This window comes from Poromitra crassiceps (assembly GCF_964638095.1).
Source record: "Poromitra crassiceps genome assembly, chromosome: 18".
Classification (NCBI taxonomy): Eukaryota; Metazoa; Chordata; class Actinopteri; order Beryciformes; family Melamphaidae; genus Poromitra; species Poromitra crassiceps.
Window position 1 is genome coordinate 18,048,642 of NC_139636.1, and position 26,841 is coordinate 18,075,482.

Consider the following 26,841-nt stretch of genomic DNA (forward strand, 5'->3'; position numbering starts at 1 on the left):
AGCGCGTGGAACCAACTGTGAAATGTAGCAATGAAGATGTTCACACTTCAAAAATAATACTTTAACACGAAGGAAAGCCAACAGTTTTATACATTTTTGGGCGGGGGGTGGGGGTATTTTGGGGGCATTTTGCCTTTAATTGGCCCTTTTGACACCAACTGTTTTGAGGCAGACAGACGGACAGACTCTCATAATGTCTGAAATACAGTAGATGCCACAGGAGTATGACATCTCTTAGTTCAAATTGGCTAAGTAGGTGGTGGTGTCTGTCACGATTGTAATGTCATCAGTGATGTCATCAGTGATGTCACTTGAGCAACTGTGTTTGCTCAACTGTGATGTCACTCAGGCAGTTGTGATGTCATCACTGATGTCACTCGAGCAAATGTGGCGTACAGTTGCAGGATGGCGCCTAGGTAGGTGGGCGGTGTCTGTCTGTCTGTTTGTCTGTCTGTCAGTTATGATTTTGGGAGTCCGCGGAGCGGGCGATTTTCCATAACTGCAACCATGGCGCATCATCTTCAGAGTATCCACCCTAGGAATCGAACGTGCATTGCGCACAAGATTCCTACTTGAAATAAACTGGTGGCCAGTAAGGTTGTTGCGGTTGAGGCGGTGGATGAACATATACGTTTTCCTTTGATGCCGAGGACCGGGGTTGGATTCCCAGTGTGTTCAAAGTACATTTCAACCGTAAGCCACATTGGAACATTTTTATTATTTAACCCTAAGCCAAGGCATTTCTCTAACCGTAAGTTGTTTTAGTTGCCCAACCATAATCATAACATAACACAAGTTGTTGGATACGGTCTCGTGATGTCGAAAAATGACGAAAAAGGTTGCATAGAAACATTACAAAAAAAGGGTACCCAGTGCGTTAAAGTGACATCAATCTCATCACAAGTTGGAGTAAGAATGTGCTGCAGCACCAACAGTTAATCCCTTTTATATGCAAATGTTGTTTCAGTTGTTTTCAATTTGGTTTCCAATTAGACCCGCGTGTTTACTGGTGAAGGCTGTGTGTGTGTGTGTGTGTGCGTGTGTGTGTGTGTGTGTGTGTGTGTGTGTGTGTGTGTGTGTGTGTGTGTGTGTGTGTGTGTGTGTGTGCCGTAATCTTCCCCAAAAAACAACATGAGCACACCCACTGTCTGCCTTTGTCTCCAGCTCCTAGTTTGATAAACTTTAGCGAGTACAACGGGGCGCTCGGCCCACTCCCCCGGCGCCCCCCGCGGGCCGTGCCAGGTGACACAGGCTAATGATGTCTCTTGCTCGTCAGACTAAATCCTGTTAGCTGCTTCATGCTGACTGGCCTGAGGTGTAAGCCTTTCTCCCTGCAGGCCATCCATTCTCTCCCCTCTCTAATCGGAGCTACCGCCGCCTGCTAATCAATATCCAGTCAGATAGAGAGCTGTCACGGCCGACAGCAGGCCAAAACAAGCGCTCCCTCCCAGCTGTGGGACACCGCTGCGAGAGAAAACAACACCTCCCTTTGCGATATTCTGATAAACATTTCCCACATTTGTGATGCAAATAGGGTGGCCAGAACAAATCAAATGTGGGACATGTGGGACACATTATCTAACAATGGTAAAAATGTAAAGGAAGGCTTTGCTGATTTTCAACAGTATCATAATGTGGGTAGTATATGCAGATGAACAGTGTTTACCTTCTCTTCATGTTTTCTGCACTGAGAAATCCTTGTCCGTCTGCTTGCAGAAACTCTGCCCCGCCAGCTGGTATGGGTCATTAACGCTCATTAAGGCTCTCGATGCGATTCTCCCTGGTTGCGCGCATACAGAAACATAAAAATAAACTATCTGTAGTTGATGTTGAGCAGAGATGTTGAGCAGAACATCTGTTCACTTCTGTCTCCAAACACGTCGTTTGACGTGCCTGGAAGTGTCTGGAATAAACTGCAGTGCTCCCGGCGCAGGAAAACATGAAGAAGAGGTAAACACTGTCCATCTGCATATATTACCCACATTATAATGATACAAAGTGGGTTGAAAATTGGCAAAGCCTTACTTAAAAACAACAACAACAACATTTCTATTCTACCCCTTGGCTCGTACTGTAACATCTCTATCAAGGACCCTAAAGAAGATGTCACTCACCTCACAGCATTCACATCTCTATCAAGGACCCTAAAGAAGATATCACTCACCTCACAGCATTCACATCTCTTTCAAGGAACCTAAAGAAGATATCACTCATGTCACGTAACATCTCTATCAAGGAACCTAAAGAAGATATCACTCATGTCACGTAACATCTCTATCAAGGAACCTAAAGAAGTTATCACTCACGTCACAGCATTCACATTTTGGGACCAGTTCTATTGAAGTGAATGGGGTGGGCACTGGGGCAGGGGAAATCCCACTATAAACCATCATATCTGTGTCGTTTCACCTTCCTTTCCTTTGTAGCTGCGTTTCCTTTTCTTTATCATAGTTTCCATCACAGTGACTCCCTAGTTTCCCTGTTCGTAGCCGCAGGCAGCAAAGGCGGTGGCAGGTTAACCTGCACCTGACCACAGGTGTGCCGCAGTTTGATTGACAGCAAACAGCCCTGTGATGACAGCCTTCACTGCTTTCTTCACAGCCAGTGCATAAAAGCCCCATTTTAGAAAAGTGACTGGCCTGCAGCACTTTGACTTTTGAGAACTCCAGCCAATCAAACTGCAGGCCATCATCTCAATAGAGGGTATGCATGTGATGTCACAGAGGCAGAAGTCACTGTGGGGTCACGCCCACTGACTCACAGCAAGACTGAGCTTGAATGCAGTAATCAGCCTAGATAACTGACACCTGCTGCTCAGGGAGGAACTTGACACTCATTTTGACACTCATTCCCGATTGAGGGGGCGTGTTCCAGTGGGTGTGCATACCCTCTATAAGTGGGGCGTGGGACAAGGGATGAAAGGGCTGTGCATAAAGCGGGATAGCCTACATGCATAGATAATGCATGGAGGCTGATCAATGGGATGGGGGTGGGGGGGATAGCATGTGTGTGTGTGTGTGTGTGTGTGTGGGGGGGGGGGTCTAGCTAGATGAGACATTCAACTGCTCACAAAAGCCAGGGGGTCAGTAAAGAGTGTGTGTGGACACAGAGGGAGTGGTGTGTGTGTGTGTGTGTGTGTGTGTGTGTGTGTGTGTGTAGTAAACTAAATTACAATCAAGTCATTTATTTAGACTCAGGTGTGCATAAACTACTTCCTTTTTTAAATACAAAAATGTGAAATTACAGTATTATCGCTTATTGGACAGGAGAAGCAGGTATTTGTCGGTTATAGTAGGCTAATGCCTGAAAGAAAAAAAAACTCAAGTCTATAGATCCCCCCCAAAATCTATAAATCCCCCCTATCTGAAGAACATAAGGGGGGAATTCCCCCCTAGTTTGCAAAGTGAATTTTAAGCCCTGTTTACATTTCCTGCATTAACATAGATTTTTTTCATTTATCATTTATTTGGTTAGGGACAGACAACATATAACATTTATCAAAAACATCTGATGTCATGTATCACAACATTTGTAGCCTAAGCTAATTTGCAATGCCCGTCCTTAAAGGTTATTAAAATCACCTGTTAAAAGAAAAGTACAGTAAAATACTGTAACATATACAATAAACATATAAACAGGGAAATCATCAAATCGGTCAATCAAACAATCGGTCAATCATAAAACAACAAACGCTAGCTAGCGTTAGCTAAGTTGTTAGCCTCGTGGCTTCTAGTCATGCCCAACATGTCGTGTGTACACGACTTCCCAACTTATAAACACGAGTTCACGACTTCCACCTGAAGGCCACAAGAGATCTGCAGCATGCAGTAATGTAGTGTATCAGCGTACTGTAAGAACTCTCATGGGTCTGTCGTTGAGACTACCGAGCGCCTGACACTCTGTCAGTGTGTAAGGCGTGTTGGCGGCTGCTCTGAGAGAGTGAGAGTTCACACCTGCAGGGTTAAAAATAAGCAGCGCTGCGAGTGTCACACATCTGTGTGACGCTGCTGCTCCCCACCGTTGCCCTGATAGAACAGGAGGGCCGTCACAGGCTGAACTGCGGGGCGGAGAGTGGCGTGAAGTGATTTGATTTGAATTTATTTGGGATAAACAAAGTAAAGCATACATGGTAAAAGTACTTCATGTAAATGTGACCCCAGAGGATAGCACAAGAAGGTATTAATTAAAACACTTATTTCCATTGTGGTCCTCGATGGAAACAAATATTAAAATCCAACAGTAAAAAGCACAAGCATAAGCTAACAAAAATGGGCACAGACGGGCAGACACATTGAGCAAGCACATACACGACAGGTACGGCAGCAAAGCAGGACGCTACATGTAGGCTAGCACAAGCAGCAGCGTACAAAACATGTCGGACATACAATGTAGCATTTAGTAGTACCAGAGAGAAAAATCAAACAGGCATAGGCTACAGTACATGCACGAGAAAAAGAAACAAAAACAAACACCTAAAATACATAGTGAATGAAAAGATGTATGCTTAATGCTGACTACTTCTCAGCTTATTCCATAAAAATGACCTAACCTCCTTCTTAAAGTAACTTTGGACTAAGATTCTGTGTGTGTGTGTGTGTGTGTGTGTGTGTGTGTGTGTGTGTGTGTGTGTGTGTGTGTGTGTGTGTGTGTGTGTGTGTGTGTGTGTGTGTGTGTGTGAGTGATGGCGAGGGAAGGAGAGAGAGTTAGAGAGAGAGAGGCGGGAGAGAGAGTAAGATGGAAGGAGAGAGCGAGCACCAGTAACCAATTTGTCACTCTTGGCTACTCACTAATTACCGCAGCATCCAACACACTTTTTGCTGCTGCCAAGCGAGGCGAGGAGAGAAAAATCACCTGTCAGCGGCCACTTCTGCACTGTAGGCCGCTGTAATTACCCCGCAATGTGACCAATCAGAGTGTGCCGTGCGTCACGCCTGGTTGCGATGCGGATCAGAGCTTTACCCGTGTACAAAACTGGAACGCGGCTGACAACGTTTGATTAAAACGGAAACGGCGGTTTTGAAAATGTGCCATTCCACGCAGGGAGCACCGTGACCAGTCTGCAGGCGTTTCACTCTAACCAAACCTGATGCACATACACTACCTGTACATGAAAGCATGTGCAGCAAAAGTGTGTGTGTGTGTGTGTGTGTGTGTGTGTGTGTGTGTGTGTGTGTGTCTGTGTGTGTGTGTGTGTGTGTGTCTGTGTGTGTGTGTGTCTGCGTGCATGCGTGCGTGCCTCCAGGCTTTAGAACCGGACAAGAATGACTTCATGAGGAGTGTGCAGGGCTGCAGTGTTTTAGTCAAGTCGGAGTAAGACTCGACTCGAGTCCTGGACTCATTTTCAGAACTCGTGACTCGACTTGGACTCGAGCACTGATGACTTGGATTCGAGCACTGATGACTTAGACTTGAGCACTGATGACTTGGACTTGAGCACTGATGACTTGGACTCGAGCACTGATGACTTGGACTCGAGCACTGATGACTTGGACTTGAGCACTGATGACTTGGACTCGAGCACTGATGACTTGGACTCGAGCACTGATGACTTGGACTCGAGCACTGATGACTTGGACTCGAGCACTGATGACTTGGACTTGAGCACTGATGACTTGGACTTGGACTCGAGCAAGTTGGAGACGAGGACTCAAACTTGTTAATTGATAAAGACTTAATTCTTGCAGGTCGGCTTAATTCAGCTCCACAGCAGCGCACAGCAAACTTCAATTTGAATCCAAAATAATCATAGCATGCAATAGGTCAATAGCACAAGTGCTGTCATAAGAAAATAGGCTACAGTAGCCTATGCATACTTGTCAAGAACTGGCGGGGGGGGGGGGGGGGGGGCGCTTTGGAGTCTGGATGCACCTGGGAAAGAGGAGCACAGTTGGCCTAATTAGTTGTACAGTATGCATCCTGCTTGCGCAACACATAGTTGCACAAATGTGACTTGTTGGATATGAGCATAAAGCTCGTGCAGCTCCCTTTTGCCTGTGCTGATTCATTGAGCATGCGTCATTATAGACGGTTTTCATGGAATTGTGTTGCTATGGGAACAGTTTGAAACCTAGTTTATTTCCTGTCAGCTATTGTATTAGCAAACACTGCAACAGGAAGTAAGCTAGGGGCAATTTAGAATGTTTATGTTGTCAAGTTAAAACCGTCTATACTTGGATGAACTGCTCACCAACCTTCCCAGCCCCGGTGCGTATTAGGTCACTTTCACATATAAGCTGGTGGACTCGGTGTGATTCACGGGGGTGAATTTGCAACATTGTTGCAATTTTCATTTGGTCTGGTTCTCTTTCACACAGCAATTTGTCACAAGCACCAAACTTTCTAAACAATCACCTGGTGGAAACAGTCACTCGTCTATTGGACAGAATAGAGAAGGGAAATCTCTCCTCTCTTCAGCAGGCTTCTTCTTGCCTGGCTGAGGGCAAGAAACACAAGTGAATCTGCAAAACACAAACCATGGAGCAACACCATCTGCGATATTGGGATTTCTGGTTTTACTTTGGTGTTACTATCAAATAAACATTTTACAAGAATGTGCCCACTATGAGCAGCAGATGAGGCAGAAAGCTGTTTTCATTTGTTTTCATTTTCAAACATTTCATTCTGCATATGAAACGAGCAAGGCAGTGCGTACCGAAGGAGAAGGCAAGCCCTATTGAGAGACAATGATGTGTTGTTGTATGATGACATACGTCACGTGGCGTGCAGGTACTGTACACATGTGCGCGTCGCAGTGTTTGTTTTGCTCCCTTCTAGTCCATCATAAGTGCATCAGATGCATCAGATGCACTGGCGCTTCCTATTTGCTCTTGTGTTAAGTCCGGTTTGCTTTCACACAACAAACGAACCGCGCCAGGGTTCACTTGAAGCGAACCGAGACCCACGTTTTCAAGCGGACCAGAGTTTGCTTGTTTGTTCCGCCCCAGAGTTTGTTTGAGTTTTCACAATACACCAAACGAAGCGGACTATCCGAGGAAACGAACTCTGGCACATTTAAAGCGGACCAAACAGCTTATATGTGAAAGCGACCTTAATGGTCTGTGTCAGCAGCTGGAGGTCAGCCTGGCTGGCCTGTGCATTGTGTGCAAGATGCAGCAGCTGAAACAGAGGCAGGCATGCTGGCTGCTGAGCGCGCTCCGCTTCAGCGACTCTCCGCGCACCGGGCGGACGGCTTGGGGAGCCCTCCGCCCGTCGTTGACTAATAGCCTCATCCAGTTTGATTGTAGTTTGCACTAATATGACTGTTGTTACGTTGGAGCCTATTTTGATTTTAGAGAGTGAGATATAGCAAAGTGGCAAAGAGAAGGAGAAGAAAGAATGTGGCATTTTATTCTAGCTTTTGGGCTTTGAACCCTCACAGACCCGGTGGTTGAGTTTCTCCTGTCTGTTTCACTCCACAGATCTGATTTGAGCAGGTGGTTGAGTTTCCTGTCTGCTTCACACTACAGATCTGATTTGACAGATCTGATTGGAGCCGGTGGTTGGGTATCTCCTGGCTGTTTCACTCCACAGATCTGATTTGACAGATCTGATTTGACAGATCTGATTTGAGCCAGTGTTTTGAGTTTCTCCTGTCTGTTTCACTCGACAGATCTGTCCTCGTGTGAAGAAGTGTGAGCGCACCGATGGCAACCTGCAAAACAGCACTTCACACATGAGATGAGAGCAGGAAAAATGGCCCTCGTGTTGCATTAACACACACAAAATGTCCGTAGCCATTACATTATCTGCTGTGCAGGTCGCTCTGAGAAACACCCACTTGCATCCATAATGCAGGAGCTAGCTCCGCTCTGCACACGCTCCACTGAGCCGATGTGCTAACATGCGCCGCGGAAACGTGTTTGAACTGACAACCACCCTCCCTAAAGCTGCTCTTTGCATAAGTCCCCCACTTTTCCCCTGGGGGACACTGGGGGCGGGGCACTTCTGTTGGAGCTCCGCTCAAGTTAACTCACTCCTCCACACTGGCAAAACAGGACTATTATTTTTGTCCATTCCAGGCCACCGTATTCTGCGCCAGAGACCTGCCGATGTTGTCGCTTGGTTGCCTCCTTCACACCATTATGCAAATTAGGCAGATGCCCCTCTTAACTTGCCAGATGCCCCATCACTTGGAAATTAGGAAGGGCAAATTGTAGTTTTTGCCCACTTTTCACCTCTTAAAAGTCAGATTTAAGTAAAAGAAAATCTAATATTTAATCTTCTCTTAATCTTTTCAACCTAATATTTAATTGAGGAGCAAGTAAAATATCGACTGTTTCTGCATTTACATAGTTGCCTTTGGATTGCTGCACTCACTTTCAAGCCCAAAATAGCCTGCACTACGTACCACAGATGATAGCACGAAGTGATCGAGAATGGAGTGACTTGTTTGAACCATGCAACAACAGCTATATTGCACAATTTGTGGACAAAGAAAAGTGAAAACAGCACAGGTGTGTTTCTCTGACCTGATTTTCATCCGCCATTTATTTTCCCATCGACATTTCGTAAAATGCTTATAAAAATAGTTTCACTTGTTCAAACCAAACGGTTCAGATATATTTAGAAACAGGAGAGATCGCATAACATTTCACTCGGACCAAAACGTAAAAAAAAAAATGGTTTAAAGAAAATATTTGTTCAATGTTTTTTAAAGTTTTGGTTTGAGTGAAATGTTCTAATGGTCTCTCCCGATTCCAAATATAGCTGAACTGTTTGGTTTGAGCAAGTAAAACTATTTGTATAAGCATTTTACGAAATGTCTATGGGAAAATAAATTGCGGAAGAAAATCTCTGGTACAGTGCTGAAGCAGGAAGTGACGTTCACTTTGCCTCTCTATTTGAACTCACAAGGACAAGGACTTTGCATAATTCCCTGGCTTTTCCCCCGGGGGAGACTGGGGGCGGGGGCGGGGGCAGGGGCAGGGGTGGGGGGGTGGAGGGGGGCCGCTGTGGATATGAGATGAATGCATCTCCTGGGTGCGGATAAGAGCATCTAAATGGCTAACTTGGAATTGCATTAACCCAGGCTGAGCTGCAGCAGGAGTGGTGGATCTCCATACAGTGGATTCAGCACCGCTGCTGGCCATTTGGGTGCTCCCTCCTCCCAAGAAAAACACACAAATGCAATCTTCTTTAAACTGAAGAAATATATTTTCATTATCAATGTTACAATAAGAAAACTGGAAATATGAAATAACAGTATATCACACTATAATTTTTTTTATAGAACAGTAAAAAACAAACAAAAAAAAAACATTCTTAAAATAATTTCCTCAACAAATTCTAAAGAAATGTGTGCAGTAAAGTGCTGCAGTGTGATACAGCATATATAATGTAAAATGGTTCAGACGTTAGTTACATGTCCAGTCCAGTAACACATGATAACGTAAGTGTCACCTGGGTTATTTTCTGTACCTACAAATTAACAGATGTCCCCTAAACACCTAAACATCTAAACACCAGGATCTGCTATTCACCATGCTCCCTAAACGCCTCATGCAGACTACTGCTACTCACAGCTAGCCTTTTTGCTGCTCTAAACCCCATTCATATATTCTTCCTTACAGCGAATGACCCGCTGTACATTAAACTTACACTACTTTCTCCATGTGAATTTAATTCATAATTAGTTGTTAATGTAGGCTACATACGTTACTTGTGGGAGTGGGGGGAATCTCGCACTAGGTACTGTTGATGTCCAGCATGATGACTGATGACTGAATAGAAACGTGAGTTTGTTTATTAGGCTAGGAGGAAATAAGTATTGTATCACATTTTAATTCAATTTTTTAGGATAAATACTTATTGATATCAATACATTTGACAACCTTAGCCGAGGCTCATGGCCACACTTTGTGTCGGGCTTTTATTTTGCTTGTTTACTCGGCAGCAGACGGGATGCTGGGAGCTGGCTGCGGTGATGCCTCGTTTGTGGTCGTTTGTGGCGGGTCCAGCTAGCATGGCCCCCCAGGTGAAGGCTGGCACCGGCCGCTTGGAAGACCCGCGAGCCAGCTGCCGCCCGCCAGCTAACGACCACCTCCTGTTCACCGGGCTGAGCCAAGCCAGTTTGTCCTCTTATCTCCCAAAAGGACAGCTTTTACTGCCTGGAAACACACGATCTCTCACGGTGACCTTTCAATCAATCAAACGTTCTCTCCCTGACTCACATTGCATTGGTTTAGACCAGAGGTTTTCAAAGTGGGAGCGGGGCCTCCCCAGAGGGGCTCCAAGCAGTTTCAGGTGAGGGTCAGTGAATAGAAGTGAAAAAAATATTCCATTAGTTATTCAATTAGCTTTTTTTGTGTGATCCCATTTTTATTTTATTGAAGTTACAGCATACAATAATAAGCAGTAATGCATATCATAACCATAATGCTACATACATTCAATGACAGCAATTTGCAAATAAAGTAGTAAATATGATAACAGCTAAAACAAATGAAAAACAATCAGCCAAAACAAAGGGGGGGAAACAACAAAATATACACACACACACACACACACACACACACACACACACACACACACACACACACACACACCCCTTGGTGACGGTAATCTACAGTTTGCTGACATCACATTGCACTATCAAATTTCTACCCCATTTCAACCAATCATATCACGACATGGCAGCTGTCAATCAATCTTCATTTCGAGGAGAAAGTTCTGCAGGTAAAATGGCCGTCTAGTGTCTGTAATCTGGCAGAATTTCTAGCCCATAAACTAACTAATAACTTGGCCAAGCTGCCACTCATGCATCGGATTCTCCGCTACGTACGCTCCACAGGGAAGCAGCTGGCTGCCTGCTTCTCTGCGGATCCCACTCGCATAGCGTCACAACACGCTGAATTCCACTCGATTTGGGGGCGGAACACGCCAGGATTGGCCAACGGAGAATCCAGTCCCCAGAATTGTCAAATCAAATCATTGAACGCTATGGCCCGCCTCTCAACTCTCTGTCATCTCAGACAAGATTTGTTTTCAGATTGATTTTAGTCAGATATGTCTCAGAGCCTCACGCCACATGGGTTCAGGCCGTCTTTAAACTAACCTGGAGGAGCCGTGTTGGAGCAGACATGTTATGACAGCACAACATGGTACTGGCTGAGTGGTGGAACGTGAAACACAATATGGCGGCGTCACAAAGCGAGAAGCTAACACAGGGAGACTGGCTCGCTTCCCCCAGGCTCGCTGAATACTTCATGAATCCCATTACTCGCTGTGTGGGACTTTCTTTTACAAGCCTGCAGACACCCACCCAACACAAAACGTCCATCTCAACTCACTTCATCTAGTTTTCACCCTTAAATCTAATGTTTCCTAAAGAAGTGAAGAACAATTGGTGAGGAATATTCATTTCCAGTTCACTTCTAGCCTAATTGTTTCGGATGGTTTTGTGGAACAATGTGTCCTGTAACCAAACCATGAAAGGAGGATGTCTGTGATGTTATCAATATGTGACTGCATTAAAAACAACAACAGCAACACCACAAACAACAAGCCGTAAAGAAAGGGAGTGTAAATAATGTCAACGAAATAGGTCAAGGAGGTTATGTTTTCAGTCTGTTTGTCTGTTTGTTAGCAGGATTACGGGGGGGAAATTACTGGGCCAATTTTCATGAAACATGGTGTAGCATGGGCCAAGGAAGAACCCATTAAATGTGGAGGGGTGGGCAGGGAAAGTGGCTGGGGGATGTACAGTAGGCGGGTCAGGGTCAGGTCCGACTCATAAAATGTCCACATCATAGCAGACTGGAGTATTGTCCTTGGCGGAGTGGAGGTCTGTGCTCTCTGAGAGCACTTCTGTTTCAGGTGTTATTCACGTCATTTGCCAATACGTGGCAGATGTTACAGTCCTCTGTGCCAGACATTGGGTGACTAGGTGCTTTATTGTAAACCTGCCACTCATACCACGGTTAGTTTAACTTCCTTATAGAAAAGCTAATACCTATCTAGCTAAGCTAACTAGCTACCTGTCCAACAGAAAACAGGTCAACTCCATGTCACTCTTCATCCTCATCCTCTCCCTCAATACTTGCCAACTTGTCAGTCTTGTTTTGGAGCGAGCCTCGTATGCTTGCCGTTTTGCCTCGTGTTTGAGTTTTGTACCATGAGGGCGTGGCTTCACTTCTTGTTGACCTCAAGAGGAGGAGTCAACTTTGAAACGGATGAAGTCCTCCTGCCTTTAAAGGAGAAGTTTGTTTGAAGTGGGGTCCTATCAGCTAGTTGCATACACTAACTGAAATACTGTAGGTACAGTGTTCTCTGACGCTGAGCGCACCGTTTATCGAGACCCGGCACTCCAAACAACAGCCTCCACAGCTCTGTCTCTCTACTACACGGGGCCAAGAACTAAAACGTAATTTAGTCCCCTAAAACAACGGCCACCTAAACAAATCGATATCTGTGTACATGCACGCTCTATTTTGACAATTCTCAGCGCTTTACTTTTCCGACAAACAGCGGTCTCATTCGGCACTGCTTTTTCTCCCAACCGTACAACTACCGTAGTCTTAGGGTTAGGGCTATTCATTATTAGGGCTATTCAAAACCATGTAAAAGAGTGACTCGGATGTAAAAGTAGGACCCGAGTGACCCCAGCGAGTGGCTGTCACAGCTGTCAATCACCCCTTTTTTATATAGTCAAATAAGCCCCCGGAAACCCAGTACCCGGGGTTGGAAGAGGGCGGGGGGTCGGATTTTCTGGGGAACCCAAGATCTTTTTTTGAATTGATACACCATTTCCTGCAACTTTACATATATATTTTTTATATACAGTAGTAGGTTTGTATACTGTGATGCTTTATTCTCAATACTGCTTTAGCAGCCAATGTATTTAAACAGATGCTATGCAGGAGAGGTGTCTGCAAAGGCTTAATTTATTTTTGTGGGGGAAACTAACAATAATTCAGAGGCTGCTATACTGCACAAACTAACAAATAAGCCAGTTCCAGTTTGTCAGTTTGACACTAACACTGCCTGGGTTGGGGGTTCAACTCCCACTGGGGCTTCTCCTGCTAGACAAGAACACCGACTGTGACAAGGTTTTGCTCACGTCATCCACCGAATGTCACAGTATGTTATTTCACAGTGATGTTTTTTAAACCTATGACTAAACTGCCATAACGATTAAGATCAGCAGGTTGCCAGTGAGCTCCCTAATTACTATCCCCCAGTCTGCTATTGTACGGAATTCTTAAGAAGCCAGCAGTGTGGCCCAAGTTTGCTTTTTCTCTCCAAGTATAATTTATATAATGGCACATTTGGGGAGCTACATGCCTACAGTTAGAACTCACTAATTTCACAAATGACATCACCATTATTGTATTATAATTGCTGCAATTTGGCGATTTCATTTTTCTTTGATATGATATCATCTGTGGTGATATTTAGATGTGCAGCAGAGAACACAGCATATTAAAGAAACAATGTGTCTCTCTCTGTAGGGCGGTCATGTGTTTTTAATGGTACAGCAATGTGCATTATTAACTCAGTCGGTTCTGCCCGCGCTCACTGCCCAATCTCAATGCATGATTCATGTTAATGCTGAATCTCCATTAGATTCTAATATAGCCTTAAGGTATGTTAGCTTACTTGAGCATATGCTTTAAAGCAGGGATTTTCTAAGTCTGACACTGTTGGGGGCAAAGCTTGGAAAAAGCCTGTTTACTTTGTTAGTTTCTCTCAACTCCTGGATGCCTATGGGATCATGATTACAGACAGTATGTTATTTGATCCCATAGACACTCGACAATTGAGCCAAGATAGTCTGATGTTGTTGGACATACTTTAAACTGTACCAAAATACATACAAAAGATCTGTCTGAAAACTGTAAAATTCCCCCAATACGACTGTATCACTGAATGAACTATCTCTAACTAATCACACATTCAGGCTATTCTATGTGATCTCCTTTTGATAACCAAATGTAATATTTTTTCCGCTTCCATTCACCGAGCCTCCCTTGAAACTGTTTGGAGCACCCCTGGGGCACCTTCCACTTTGAAAACTTCAAAGTGTGTGTGTGTGTGTGTGTGTGTGTGTGTGTGTGTGTGTGTGTGTGTGTGTGTGTGCGTGTGTGCGTGTGCGTGTGCGTGCGTGTGTGGCTGATATTGTTTTCACCTTGTGTGTGTGTGTGTGTGTGTGTGTGTGCAGGCAGATATAGAAAACATTAGCTCTGCGGAGCTCAGAGTGATGTATGGTGAAATGATGCTATGCTGAAATAACCTGGTTTCCCCGGCCGTGACCTTGGCTCTGACCCTGGCCGTGACCTTGGCTCTGACCCTGGCCGTGACCTTGGCCGTGACCACGGTGACTCTCAGCAGGGAGTGGTGGATCTGATCTGCTGTGATGGATAGAACAGTGGGCACTGGGCTGTGAAGCAATTTGGCCTTTGTGGCCAATCTCGGTATTTCAAGTGACATAACGCACTGGACCCATACACACATAAGGAGAAAGAAGCAGCTGTGAAATTTTTATAGGTGTCACTCAAAGTCAAAAACGACTCTCTGAATGATCAAGTTTGAAATTATGAGTCATTTTTCTTTAAAAGCCACCAAGAGTCGTTACTGGAGCCCCCCCTCTCTGGCCTGAAACTCTGTTCGTGTGGAATAGGTGGGGCCAAGAAAAACACTACTGCACAGAATCTATGGGCCCACCAGGAAGTAGGAGTCTAAACTTCTTTGGGCACATATGCTCATGAGCAACTTTCATTCATGAATGGGTCATCTTGGAACACCGTCTCCGGTTTCTTTTATAGCTTACCTCCATGGTGCCAACTAGAAATCAGTACAGCTGATCAACTGCAGTTTTAGGTTGCCATCTTGGATTTTTTAATGCAGATACTTACACTTATCTTATATTGCAGAAACGTCCTAACTTGCAAATCCTATCTTAACTGTTTGGTAACCATGGTCATTAGTTAGGACCTGCTTTAGGAAAATAGCCATTACAGATTAACAGTTCCTAAATTCTAGTCCTAATTTAAGATAGGACAAGTGTATTACAGAAACATCCTATTCCTAACTTCCCAAAATCTTAAAAATACTGTCCCAACTTTAGGATAACTGTTAGGCTGTCCTAACTTGTCAACTCTCACCAACTGCCTTATTTGTTTTAGCTAACCTATGTAGCCTACAATACTTTGATTCTGAGTTCCTTAGAGCAACAGTAGTCTCTCAAGCCAGACTGTCTCTTCTACATTCTGCGAATGCACCATAAACAGTCACAGAATTCATGCCCACAGAACATGGACAAGGAAGTCGGGGTGGAAAAACCCTTCATTTTTTGCCCTGTTGTTATGAGATGTCTTTTATAGGTTATTATTATTCACAAATATAGCTCCACAAGTTGAGAAAAGTAGTCTCGGTTGCTAGGTAACAGATATAAAAGTTGATAACTGATGTTGGATTGAGCATTTAGGATTTCCTAACCAGACATAAGATAGGATTTACTAAGATAAGATAGGATTCCTAAAGTTAGTTAGGATTTGCTTCTGTATACGAAATCAGGAAAAAAATCCTGTCCTGACGTTTCCTATCTTATGTTAACACTTAAGATAAGAAATTTTCTGTAATGTGGCCCCTGATCCTTATTTTACATAACCATGGCCACACATGTTGGATTTTTATGATAATGGTTATATCACCCCTTATACCATGGTCTGGGTGAATACTCGATTCTGATTGGCTCCAAGGTGTTAATTAATTTGTGATAATGTACAGTGATAATGTACACCTAGCTAAATGGTCTGTTCACGGTTCATATCAATGCGCCAGGATCACGACAGAGCTCTATACCACCGTTAACGCTTAATATGGCACTTTTATAAGTTTAGAAAAAAATTGAGTCGGTCAAAGTAACTATTTAGATTACCCCTGAGTGCTCAGTTTATTAAAATAACGGCTATTTAGAAATCTGATTTTCGTTCTAGTCAGCTGACAGAAGCCGGGCTCTCAGCTCTCAACTGTCAAACCCTCTGTTTACAACTTGCAGCAACCAGCAGCCAGGCACTCTGGGAGAGCGCCCGCTGCCTCTATCACTGATACAAATCAAGTCAAGAGGAAAAAAACGAGATCAACAAAAAGAAAACAACGAAATGGGCAGTTAACAGCAACACACTGAGAGACGTCCTTGTACAAAACATACCTGGACTCCAACATACTGAAAGCAGATGGTTTTCAGTCTACTCCAGCCTTGCGCCATTTACGTCTTATAAGACCCGCAGACGTTAACGTAATTCCCTGGAATGCGAGTTTAAACGACCCAGTTACTATTGCCGTTTTATTTTGTATGTTGTTACATAGGCTACAATTGGCCAAATTATTAGTTAGCTTGACTCCAGAATTGTGCCAGGTGCAGCAGGCACTAAGCGGCCATTTTATCCAATGATAGCCTAATCTTGAACAGCCGAGGGGACTATTTTGTCTCGTCGGTTCTCAACTCATATTCAAGGTTATGAAAACTAGATTTTGATTGCAAAATGCATAATATAAATGAATGGTCTTGTTTTGTTTCTTTAGCAAGTGACCATGGTAGCGGGTTAATGCACTTCGCCTCGGACGGTTCACGCCTCCACGTCGTCCAATAATTTCTGATAATGGACACCTCGTCGTGCATTAACCCTTACATAAAACCCAGAAATCTGGCTTCTTGACTAAAGAAGAATAAACCCCCCAAAACAAGTTGATTTGAGTAGAAGCAGAAAAATCAGAGAAGCAGATTGGCAAAAGAAAAAACAGAGAAATCATAATATTGTAATCACTAACCCAGACGCCGGCTGCATCTGACCGATCCTAACCTAACCAGAAATACTCACCAACACTGAACAATAATGATCAACAATCAATCAATCAATAATTTTCACTCACACTGGAATCAGATAATTTTGACTTTTTTTTCCTTAAAAAAGTACTCAAACAGATTAATCAATGAAGTTGCTGATTAATGGTCAATAGTTGACGACAAATCAATTAATCGTTGTGGCTCTAAATAATAATAATACAACTATTCATACAGCACCCTTCATACATCAAATGCAGCTCAAAGTGCTTTACAATAAATGGAAGAAAAGACAGATTATGGTCAAATATGGATCCATACCAGCACCACCACCACCCCATATTGCCACTTTACACTCTGGCCCACATTCGTTTTTAAGTGGCAGGCATCACAGCTGGTGTGATCCCATCCCAAGAGCAGGAGCAGGACACCCTCTTAGCTTCAGCCCATCTTAACCCATTGATACCTGATGCAGCATTTGTGTGTGTATCCCTTTAAGACCGCGAACCGCGTTAACGCGGTTCGCGGTCTTAAAGGGATACACACACAAATGAGGGATATACACGCAAATGCTGCATCAGGTATCAATGGGTTAAAGGAAGGAAGGCTTTGCTCATTTTCAACCCGCTTTGCACAATGTCAGTAATTATGCAGATGGGCAGCCTTTACCCCCTCTTCATTTTTTCCTGCGCCGAGAGCTCTGCACTTTATTCCAGCACTTCTGTCTCAGAATGACGCATAGCATGTCATTCTGAGACGGAAGTGAACAGCTGTTCTGCTCAAGGGCGACTGTTCCAACTACAGATTGTTTTTTCCTGTATGCGCACATACCATGGAGAATTGCATCGAGAGCCTTAACGAGCATTAGTGACCCATACCAGCTAGCAGGGGCGGAGTTTCTGCAATCAGACCAACGGGGATTTCTCAGTGCAGAAAACATAGAGAAGGTAAACACTGTCCATCTGCTTATATTACCGAGATTATAATGATACAAAGCGGGTTGAAAATCAGCAAAGCCTTCCTTTAATCACCCAACAAAACACATTAATTAAACGTGAAGACTTATTTACTGGTTGCCTACAGATATTCATTAAGCGCTGCCCCTTCTTAGATAATGTGATATCGCCCCCCGGACCTCCCTGCTGGCATGTGTGAGGAACTGAACTGAAGAGATAATGTAGAAGTTGGCTCCGAGTTCGAGGGTTAACCCCAGGCAGTCTCTGCATGTTTTCTGCTCCTGCCACATTTTAACTCACTCAATATACACCTCCTGGACCTCTGGAAACAGGACAATCAGGGCTAAAAGGAGGGCTCAAAAATGTCTTGGAGTGCAGTATAACACAGTCATAAATCATAAAGAACAGGGATGCAAACTAGTCACCTTTAGGTGACAGTCACACTTTTCATCCCATAATGAAGAATTTCTGAGTGGTTTTGTGTCTGCCCGGGTATTTGAAGAAATCCTGGGGGCTCCACATGCTATACAGTACTGAAGACATTTTTACTATACTTCTACATGACACCCCTCATCTCCTCTCTGTAGTGTGCAGGCTGACTGCAGTTCTGTCAGTTTCGCTGACTTTTGGAAAGAAAAAAGAAAAAAAAGCGTTAGTTTAGAATAAAGTAATTTTTGATGAAGTGGCACAGGATTAGTTCAAGTACCCCTCCGAAATGTGAATATCTGACAATAATTTCAACTTTTAAAAGTTTCTGGCTATGATAAATGGTGTAATTTTGGTGACCTCTTAAAGAAAACATGCCTTTCCAGCCTGTGGATGTGTTCTGGGGTTCTGAGAGTTAATCCTTGAGTACTGCGATAACATTAGCGCTTCGGCGGCGCTGCCTAGCGGCCAGGCACCTTTTCTATTTACAGGTACTTTTAATTTGTTTGACTGTCTGTGGGTGTAAGAGCCGGCCGGAGCTGCCGGCCTGTGACTGACATTTGTATTGCTGGCAGACCTTCGGCTGTCTGTCTCCCGTCCCCTCTGCATCCCAATGAGACCGTCTGAGCCCATTCACACCGGCCGGACTGAAGTGAAATCAATCAGTCCTTCAATCCTTCTCTAAAGGACCATTATCCAGTCTTCCCAGCCGGGCCTGTCTGCCTGTCTGGCGGTGGATCTATGACCCGCTCCCCCTCCGTCTCTCTGCTCCGCCTGGCTAATTCCCGCCTGCCCTGTGGCTCTGAGCTCCGCTGACAAGAAGCCGAACGAGAGCAAGCCGGAAGAAGGTCAAGTTTCCTGCTCTGCTCGGAGTCTTTTCATTTGAATGTTTTGGCAAAGCTACTGCAGACATGTTTTGGGAGTTACTGTATAATGTAAAGCAGGGATTCTCAAGCTTTTTTCAAACAAAACACATTTAGTCCACATTAGGGGCCATGAACCCCCATTTGATGAGATGTTGTCCCCAACAAGAGCAGCCATTCTCCTTCATTCTCATTGTGTTCCCTTTAAATGGAATAATGCTGAAGTTTAAGAATTCATCAATTTGGGGACCCTCCTCAACGTCGGACCCCTGCTGGTGCCCGGACCCCACGTTGAGAACCACTGTTGTATAGTATTATTTTGTAGGAAAAATTCAGAGAGCAGTTTCTCCACCCACAGGAGCAGGAGAGAGAACAGTTTCTCCACCCACAGGAGCAGGAGAGAGACCAGCAGAGAGACAGGCTATGGTTTGGCCATCACTTTCTCCATGTACATAAATTATTTTGTGGTTGTTAAAAAGCATTTTGCGGACACTTCATTACTAAATCATCTAAATAATATCACTGTAATGTGTTGAACATCACAGACGGATGAGGTCTGACAGTGAGGATCTGAGTGTTTTAACAGTCAGAATACATCACTTTGTGAGAAACACTCATCACAGCTGGAGACAGGCTTCCATCCGGATAGCTTCACCACATACAGCTCATTACTGTCTTTATACAGCACCCAGTCTTACAGCAAGGCACTTTCATCTGCTTCAAAGTCTGGACCCCATCGGTTAAAAATAAATAAATGTGTATATTTTTTCTAACCTCTGGCTGCAAGCATGTTTCAATACCTGAATAACCGGAACCGAACTCTAAACTCGCCTGGCCACGCTGCTTTATGCTAATTTCCCTGAGCACTCTATTGCTATTATCTGGATTTTCTTCGAACATTCCGACAGATGTTCATGCGAATTGAAAATCTCTAACCCTGTGTGTGTGTGTGTGTGTCTCTCTCTCTATCAGATCCCTCAGATCAGCTATGCATCGACAGCCCCGGAGCTGAGTGACAACACACGCTATGACTTCTTCTCCCGAGTGGTTCCCCCGGACTCCTACCAGGCCCAGGCCATGCTGGACATCGTCACGGCCATGGGCTGGAACTACGTCTCCACGCTCGCCTCCGAGGGCAGCTACGGCGAGAGCGGCGTCGAGGCCTTCGTCCAGATCTCCCGAGAGTCAGGTGGGTTCCCTCTCTTTCTCGCTTCTGAGGTGAAAACCATCCACGCAACGATCCATACGCGAGTGCCATTTCATCACGCTTTCAACTAACTGGATAATCCGAAAGTGATTTATAGGGAACACAAATACAGGTCAAATCAAGGATGATGAAGACAGGAAATGCAGGAAGTGGTTTCCGTGTCAGTGGGGCTTTCAGGCCTTGTTGATGAGGCCGGTCAAGGAGAAGTTTTGAGGAGAAGAAGAGTTGAGTTGTTGCAGGAAGACAACGGTGGAAACGTGAGTGAGAGTTGGAGAGAGGATTAATTGAACTCTCACGAGACTTAGAGAGCTCAAGGAGATGTCTAGCTCCAAGTCGCGTGAGAGTTCAGTTGTTGCAGTGAGTTACTGTACAGCTAAAATCAGGAAGAAGCTACAAAGCTATTCAACACAACAAACTCCAGATACTGTACAGACACTGTAACATGGTGGAACCAGCACGTGTGTTTAGTTGATGACAGACACTGTAACATGGTGGAACCAGCACGTGTGTTTAGTTGATGACAGACACTGTAACATGGTGGAACCAGCACGTGTGTTTAGTTGATGACAGACACTGTAACATGGTGGAACCAGCACATGTGTTTAGTTGATGACAGACACTGTAACATGGTGGAACCAGCGCATATGTTTAGTTGATGACAGACACTGTAACATGGTGGAACCAGCACGTGTGTTTAGTTGATGACAGACACTGTAACATGGTGGAACCAGCACGATGTTTAGTTGATGACAGACACTGTAACATGGTGGAACCAGCACGTGTGTTTAGTTGATGACAGACACTGTAACATGGTGGAACCAGCACGTGTGTTTAGTTGATGACAGACACTGTAACATGGTGGAACCAGCACGTATGTTTAGTTGATGACAGACACTGTAACATGGTGGAACCAGCACGTGTGTTTAGTTGATGACAGACACTGTAACATGGTGGAATCAGCACGTATGTTTAGTTGATGACAGACACTGTAATTGATTCTCCGTGTAATGACTCCTAAAGTACACCGATGTTTTTTCCCGCTCCGCTGGTCGCTGTGTTGTAATCAAGCCTCGCTCGCCCGCCCTATCTCTCTCTCCTGGGCCTCTTGATTAAATTGTTATTTCGCCCGGCCCAGGCAAGAGCTGGCACATTAATTAGATTGTAAGTGGTGTATTGAAATTCATAAGATGTAACATGTATGTTGGAGATCAGCGTCGTTGTGCGCCTGAGTGTGTTCGTGTGTGTGTCTGTGTGTGTGTGTGTGTGTGTGTGTGTGTGTGTGTGTGTGTGCCTGTGTGTGTGTGTGTGTGTGTGTGTGTGTGTGTGTGCGTGTCACATGTGCATGAGTGTGGCCACGTGCGCATGTGTGTGTAGTTATGTAACCTCAGGCCTTTAATAATTAAGTGGAGGTTTCCAGGCATGTGGCGCGTGGTGAGGCACCCTTCGCAGTATTTAATGGATCGATCAGATCGATCAGAGGCTGATTGGCGCCCGCCTGCCTTCATGCCGCTCACACCGTCACCATGCGCCACAAGAGAGGATCTGAAGCAGCGGGGGGGTGGGCAGGGACAGAAACATCCCTCTGCTCTGCTCAGGAGAAAAGCTGTCTCTTTGTCACACGAGAGGGGAAAAACAGCAATGAGATGAGATCATTCCAGTGGTTTTTATAGTTCAGTTTCACTCTTCAAGAAGACACAACAGGCATGTTGCCTTGCTTGTTTCAACACTAGTTACGTTACTATTATTAGATACCTATTAGTCAATTACTTGAGCAGACTTCTCGCCTAACAAGGATTGAAGGGGGATATCTAATTGACCCAGTTCTATGTCTTTCCATTTAGCCTCGTATGTGTTGTTACACCAACAGACCAGGTATCGCAGCTGTGCCGCTTTATGGTAATCCTCCAGACATGGAAGAGACATACCTCCTTTTCCTTTTGGTAATTGTAATGTTTTAAAGCGCACCCTAGGTTTCTTTCCTCCCCACATGAATCTGGAAATCATTCGGTCCCATTCATTGAATTGTTTCATTGGTATGTCTACAGGGAGGGACTGAAAGAAGAACAATAGTCGTGGTAGGACGTTCATAAATTCAGCTTTTACCACAGTATATATTTAGATGAGTATCTTGCACTTTTACTTGAATAAAGAGTTTGTCTACCTCTGGTTAGATCTTGTTGTCCAGTGAGGTGACAGAAACACAGGCTGAACAGGCATCCAGCAACTAAACCGACACCGCTTCATCCATTATTCCCCGATCAATAGCGCCTGTAGCTGACACACAAGCAGGGCTAATCACCCCTATCTCATTACACTCTCCACTAAGCCCTGAGAGTTAATTGATCACACACCGCTGGCTAATTGACCTTTGGTTGACACAGTAAAAACTTAAATTGAGCAAATAGACCGTCCAGGTTACAGTTCACAGCACAGCTGTTTAGCTGAAAATGCTCTCAGAATGAGGGTATCTGAACCTGTGAGCTTCAGGTTACAGGACCATATTGTTGAGCAGTGGGCCAACCTGCTGCTTCTGGTTAGGGTTAGAAAAACAGTCATTGGGGCGTCTGGGTAGTGTAGAGCTAAATGCACTCGCCTAAAACCAGGTTCAACTCCCGACAGCGGTCTGACAACGGCTTGGTCAGACGTTCCCACAGACAAAATTGGCCGTGTCTGCGGGTGGGAAGCTGGTGGGTTATGAGTCCTGGTCGCTGCACTAGTGCCTCCTCTGGTCGGTCGGGGCGCCTGTCCGGGGGGTGGGTGGCTTGGTTGGGACTGGGGGGAATAGCCTGATTCCCCCACACACTATGTCCTGATGGTGAACTTCTCATTGTCAGGTGAAAATAACCGTCTGGAAACTGCACATGTATCGGAGGAAGCATGCGCTAGTCTACAACTCCCCCGATTGGCAGAGGGGGTGGCAAACAAAAACAGTTATTACACTCTTTATAGTACAGAAGTACAGACTTACAGCAAGGCACTTTCATCTGCTTCAAAGTCTAGATTAAAGGCCCTACAGTATATGTGTAAGAATCAGAATTTATGATTCTTACTGGCACTGGTGGTCGTCGGAGTAACTGCAGTCGCGCTCGCGTATGAGGGGCCAGCGTGACAGCATGGGTCTGGCGTTGGTTGCTAACATTAGCTGATGGAGTGAATTGCAAACAGTACCTAGCCAGTTTACCAGCCAGATCAGCCCCAGGAGTCTGGGTGAATTACGCTATCCATACACAAGATAACATCAACTAAATCATCCAGTTGGTAAATTAGCTAGCTATGTTAGCTAGATAGCAATTTGGCTGTGTTAAAGACTCCGTTTGTTAAGAAGTCTCGAAAATGGTATGAATATCAATAAAAATCAACGATCCCTATCCCTAGTAACAAAGTGTTGAAACGTTGTTACTGCCAGGCAGCAGTGTGGATCCGTAGTGCAGCTGTTCGGAGGGAAGCAGCTAGTGAAGCTGCACCCTGGGCCCACAGACAGCTGCTCTGACAGCTGCCTGCCCCATAACACAGCCATCAGTGTCGGTGCCCGTCTCCATGACAACAGCCACAGATACAGCGGCTCGGCCAGACGGAGAGGAGGAAGCCTTCAACAATGTGACATCCCCGATGCTAAGCCCTGCAACACAGGTTCATCTGCACCTGCGTACTGACCTGCAGAGAGCAGAGACTCCAGAGTTTAGAACGCACCGGGTGTGTTTTCGGTTCCAGTCCTCTTTGTGCGCTCGACTTAAACCTGCAATGAACAATATCAGACCTTCTGAACAAGCCTTCTGAAGCTAACCTGTGCTGTTCACTGAGACATGATGATTAAAGCCAGCCGTGTTGCTGTTCCACCTCTTTTCTAAAGCTTGTTCTCAAATGCTGGTCGGGATGGAGAGTCGACTCCAAAGAGTAGATTCTGAGAATTGATTATAGTAAACATTTGGGTCTGATCTAGGCCTGTCTATAATAATAACAAAATAATTCATATAAATTGTCTATAAGCATTTAAAGGAGGACTTTGCTGATTTTCAACCAGCTTTGTATCATTACAGTGTCGGTAGTATGTGCAAATGAAGTATGTGTACATGGGGATTTCTCAGTACAGGAAACATGGAGGGAAGGTAAACACTGCTCATCTGCACATACTACCAACACTGTGGTTGACAATGGGCAAATTCCTATTTTAAGCGGAAGCCTTTAGAACAAAATGGCTTTAAGAGAACAGAACAGGTGTGCCCATGCAGACTTTTGACTGATAGTGTATTCTAGCTGTGACATCATCATATCTCCTAACCGTGTGACATCATCATCTGGTCATGAAACTGTTCCACAACCCTACCTTGACATGTTAATCCTCTAGCTGCTTCGCTCTCTTCATCCCTTTTCATTATCCAATCAGCCGCTCTGCTCTGCTGAGCTGAGCCGGCACTAATTAACACAGTTACAATCAATTAGCGACACCTGGGCCAGACCCAGGCTCCCACTCACACCGCAGGGTCCCGGTGCCCAACCCCACCTTCCTCACGGTGTAATGAGGTAACGAGGCGAGCCGCTGTGCCGCAGCCCTCGCCGGCGGCCCGGGCCGGCTGGCGGGAGAAGCGTCCCGAGGCACTGACCTCATTGGCCAGGATAAACTGTCACGGATTAAGGAGGAATTTACATAATATCCCGGCAAATGGAATTGAGCCTTTTGCCCAGAACCTCCTTGTTTGTACTTCTGAGCTGCCGAGCGAGGAGCTAACACCCATGTAGGAAATATCCAAATGTCTTAAATAATAATTTCCTGGGCCTGGTAATCCTATTAACCATAGATTCAATATCTTTTCTTCACTTTCGCCTTTGAAGTCTTCCCGGCTCCTGGCTCCCCGCCAGCTCACCTGCAATGGCATGCTGCTGCTGACATCACTTCCTCTACTTTAGTCTACTTTATTCTTTATTGCTCTTCATCTCAGATCAGCCGTCTGAGCTGCAGCCTGCTGCCTCACACTGATAAAGACCCACCGTTAAGGCTGAGGCACGACATGGTCGAGCGAGGCATCGCGAGGCAGACCTCCGCAGATCGCACGCGCAATCCGCGCTGGGACTGAGGCTTTCATGGACAGAGCGCTGATGAGCACTGCAGAGCACCGCTGTTACATTGTACAGTGATAAGTGAGATGAGAAACGGGCCATGAAAAGTCACAATGAAACACCATTATGTGCAGTACTGCGGTTTCACTCTCAAACGTCTGTATCAGCACATGAATAGAATCACCAAACTTTTTTTACTGAATGTAAACAGGCGTTTCACTTCTCAGCCCTGATAGCCTCCTTTGTGCTGATCTCTCTCTCAACACAGCACATTTAGTTGAAATGACTAAAAACGAACAGTTACAAATGGGTCAATAAATGTGGTCAAAACATGGCCCAGTGTACTTACTCCTTCATTTAATATCTCTCCCTGTCTCTCCTGCAAAGCGCCGCGCGCCGCGGGAGCTACGCGCTGCTAGAAAAAAAAGACTAGCAGAATGGTTTTAGGGCATAACACAGAAGTAACATAACAAGTAATTCATTACTTTTCTCTGGGAGTAATAATTAAAGTAATCAATCACTTTTAATAAAAGTGACGAGTAATGGCTAATTTATTTCGGTGACTCATTGATTTATCCATCAGATACTAATTGATTGATAATGTCAGACCTGCTGCTTCCTGTTTGAAGAGTAATTTGAGGGTATTTTCGTCCTGTGTGTGTATGTGTGTTCTTGTACATGTGAATAAACTGTGTATTGAATATGGAATGAAAGAGTAGCAGCTGAAAACTCCTTCAAGAACAAGAAATCAGATTCACTGGTACAATTTTGTTCTTAATTTTAATTCTAATTTAATTAATTATTTCCCCCCATAGGAGGCTCATAATCAGCCTTGATTAATGATTGTTTTGCCACGAGACCTTGTGTCTGGGTGCTTTACTGCCGGGTCCATCCCTAGAGTCAATGTGCTGTTAAAGTCATCCAGTCCTCCGATCAGTGGCATTGCCAGACACCATTCATCAAGTCAGGCAAAGCATACAGTGGAGGAACAGGACAATTAAGTACATTAAACACTATATTTCTTCCTGTTAGAGCAGTTTGTGCTCAAGGTGAGTTTGTCCTCCTTCCAAGGAAAGACACATGTTTTTCCAGCAGCATGAAACCTGGTTTAGATCGATTCCTCCCTCCCCTTCTCCCCATTGACCCCTGTGTGGGTAGATGTACCCATTCCCCTTCCCCCATATTCACACAACATGCTCTCCCACTCTTCACCCCCCCCCCCCCCCCCATTATTGCAGTGCCAGTTTCCCTCCCCCTTTATGACATCACTGATAATGTCACATCGAAAATGTAAAATATCGCTGTAGCTTCCCTGCCTGTGGGCGTATTTCTTTTTTTTCCACACTGCACTCCATCGGGTCCCCCTAAGCGCACTCCCCGAGTTTGAAGTCGATCAGACAAACAGTTTTCGAGATATGCAAAGGACAGACAGACGGTGCTGGCATTATAGTTAAGAAGAAGACACTGTAAAAATCCCTACCTGTCATCATTCACAAACTCTAAAATATCTGGGATCCAGTGTGTAAAAGTGAAAAGTGTTCTCAAATTACA

General features: G+C 44.8%; 1 protein-coding gene across 1 annotated transcript in view; it reads left to right on the forward strand.

Annotated features, from left to right (window-relative positions):
- LOC310792978 (metabotropic glutamate receptor 8-like) overlaps positions 1 to 26,841 on the forward strand; it is a gene marked incomplete at both ends in the record, with an annotated part of 160,115 nt that overhangs the window by 30,300 nt on the left and 102,974 nt on the right. The window contains one exon of the mRNA XM_083654735.1: positions 20,001 to 20,217. Coding sequence (XP_083510861.1) covers positions 20,001 to 20,217 — 217 coding nt within the window. The remainder of the gene's footprint in view (positions 1 to 20,000; positions 20,218 to 26,841) is intronic.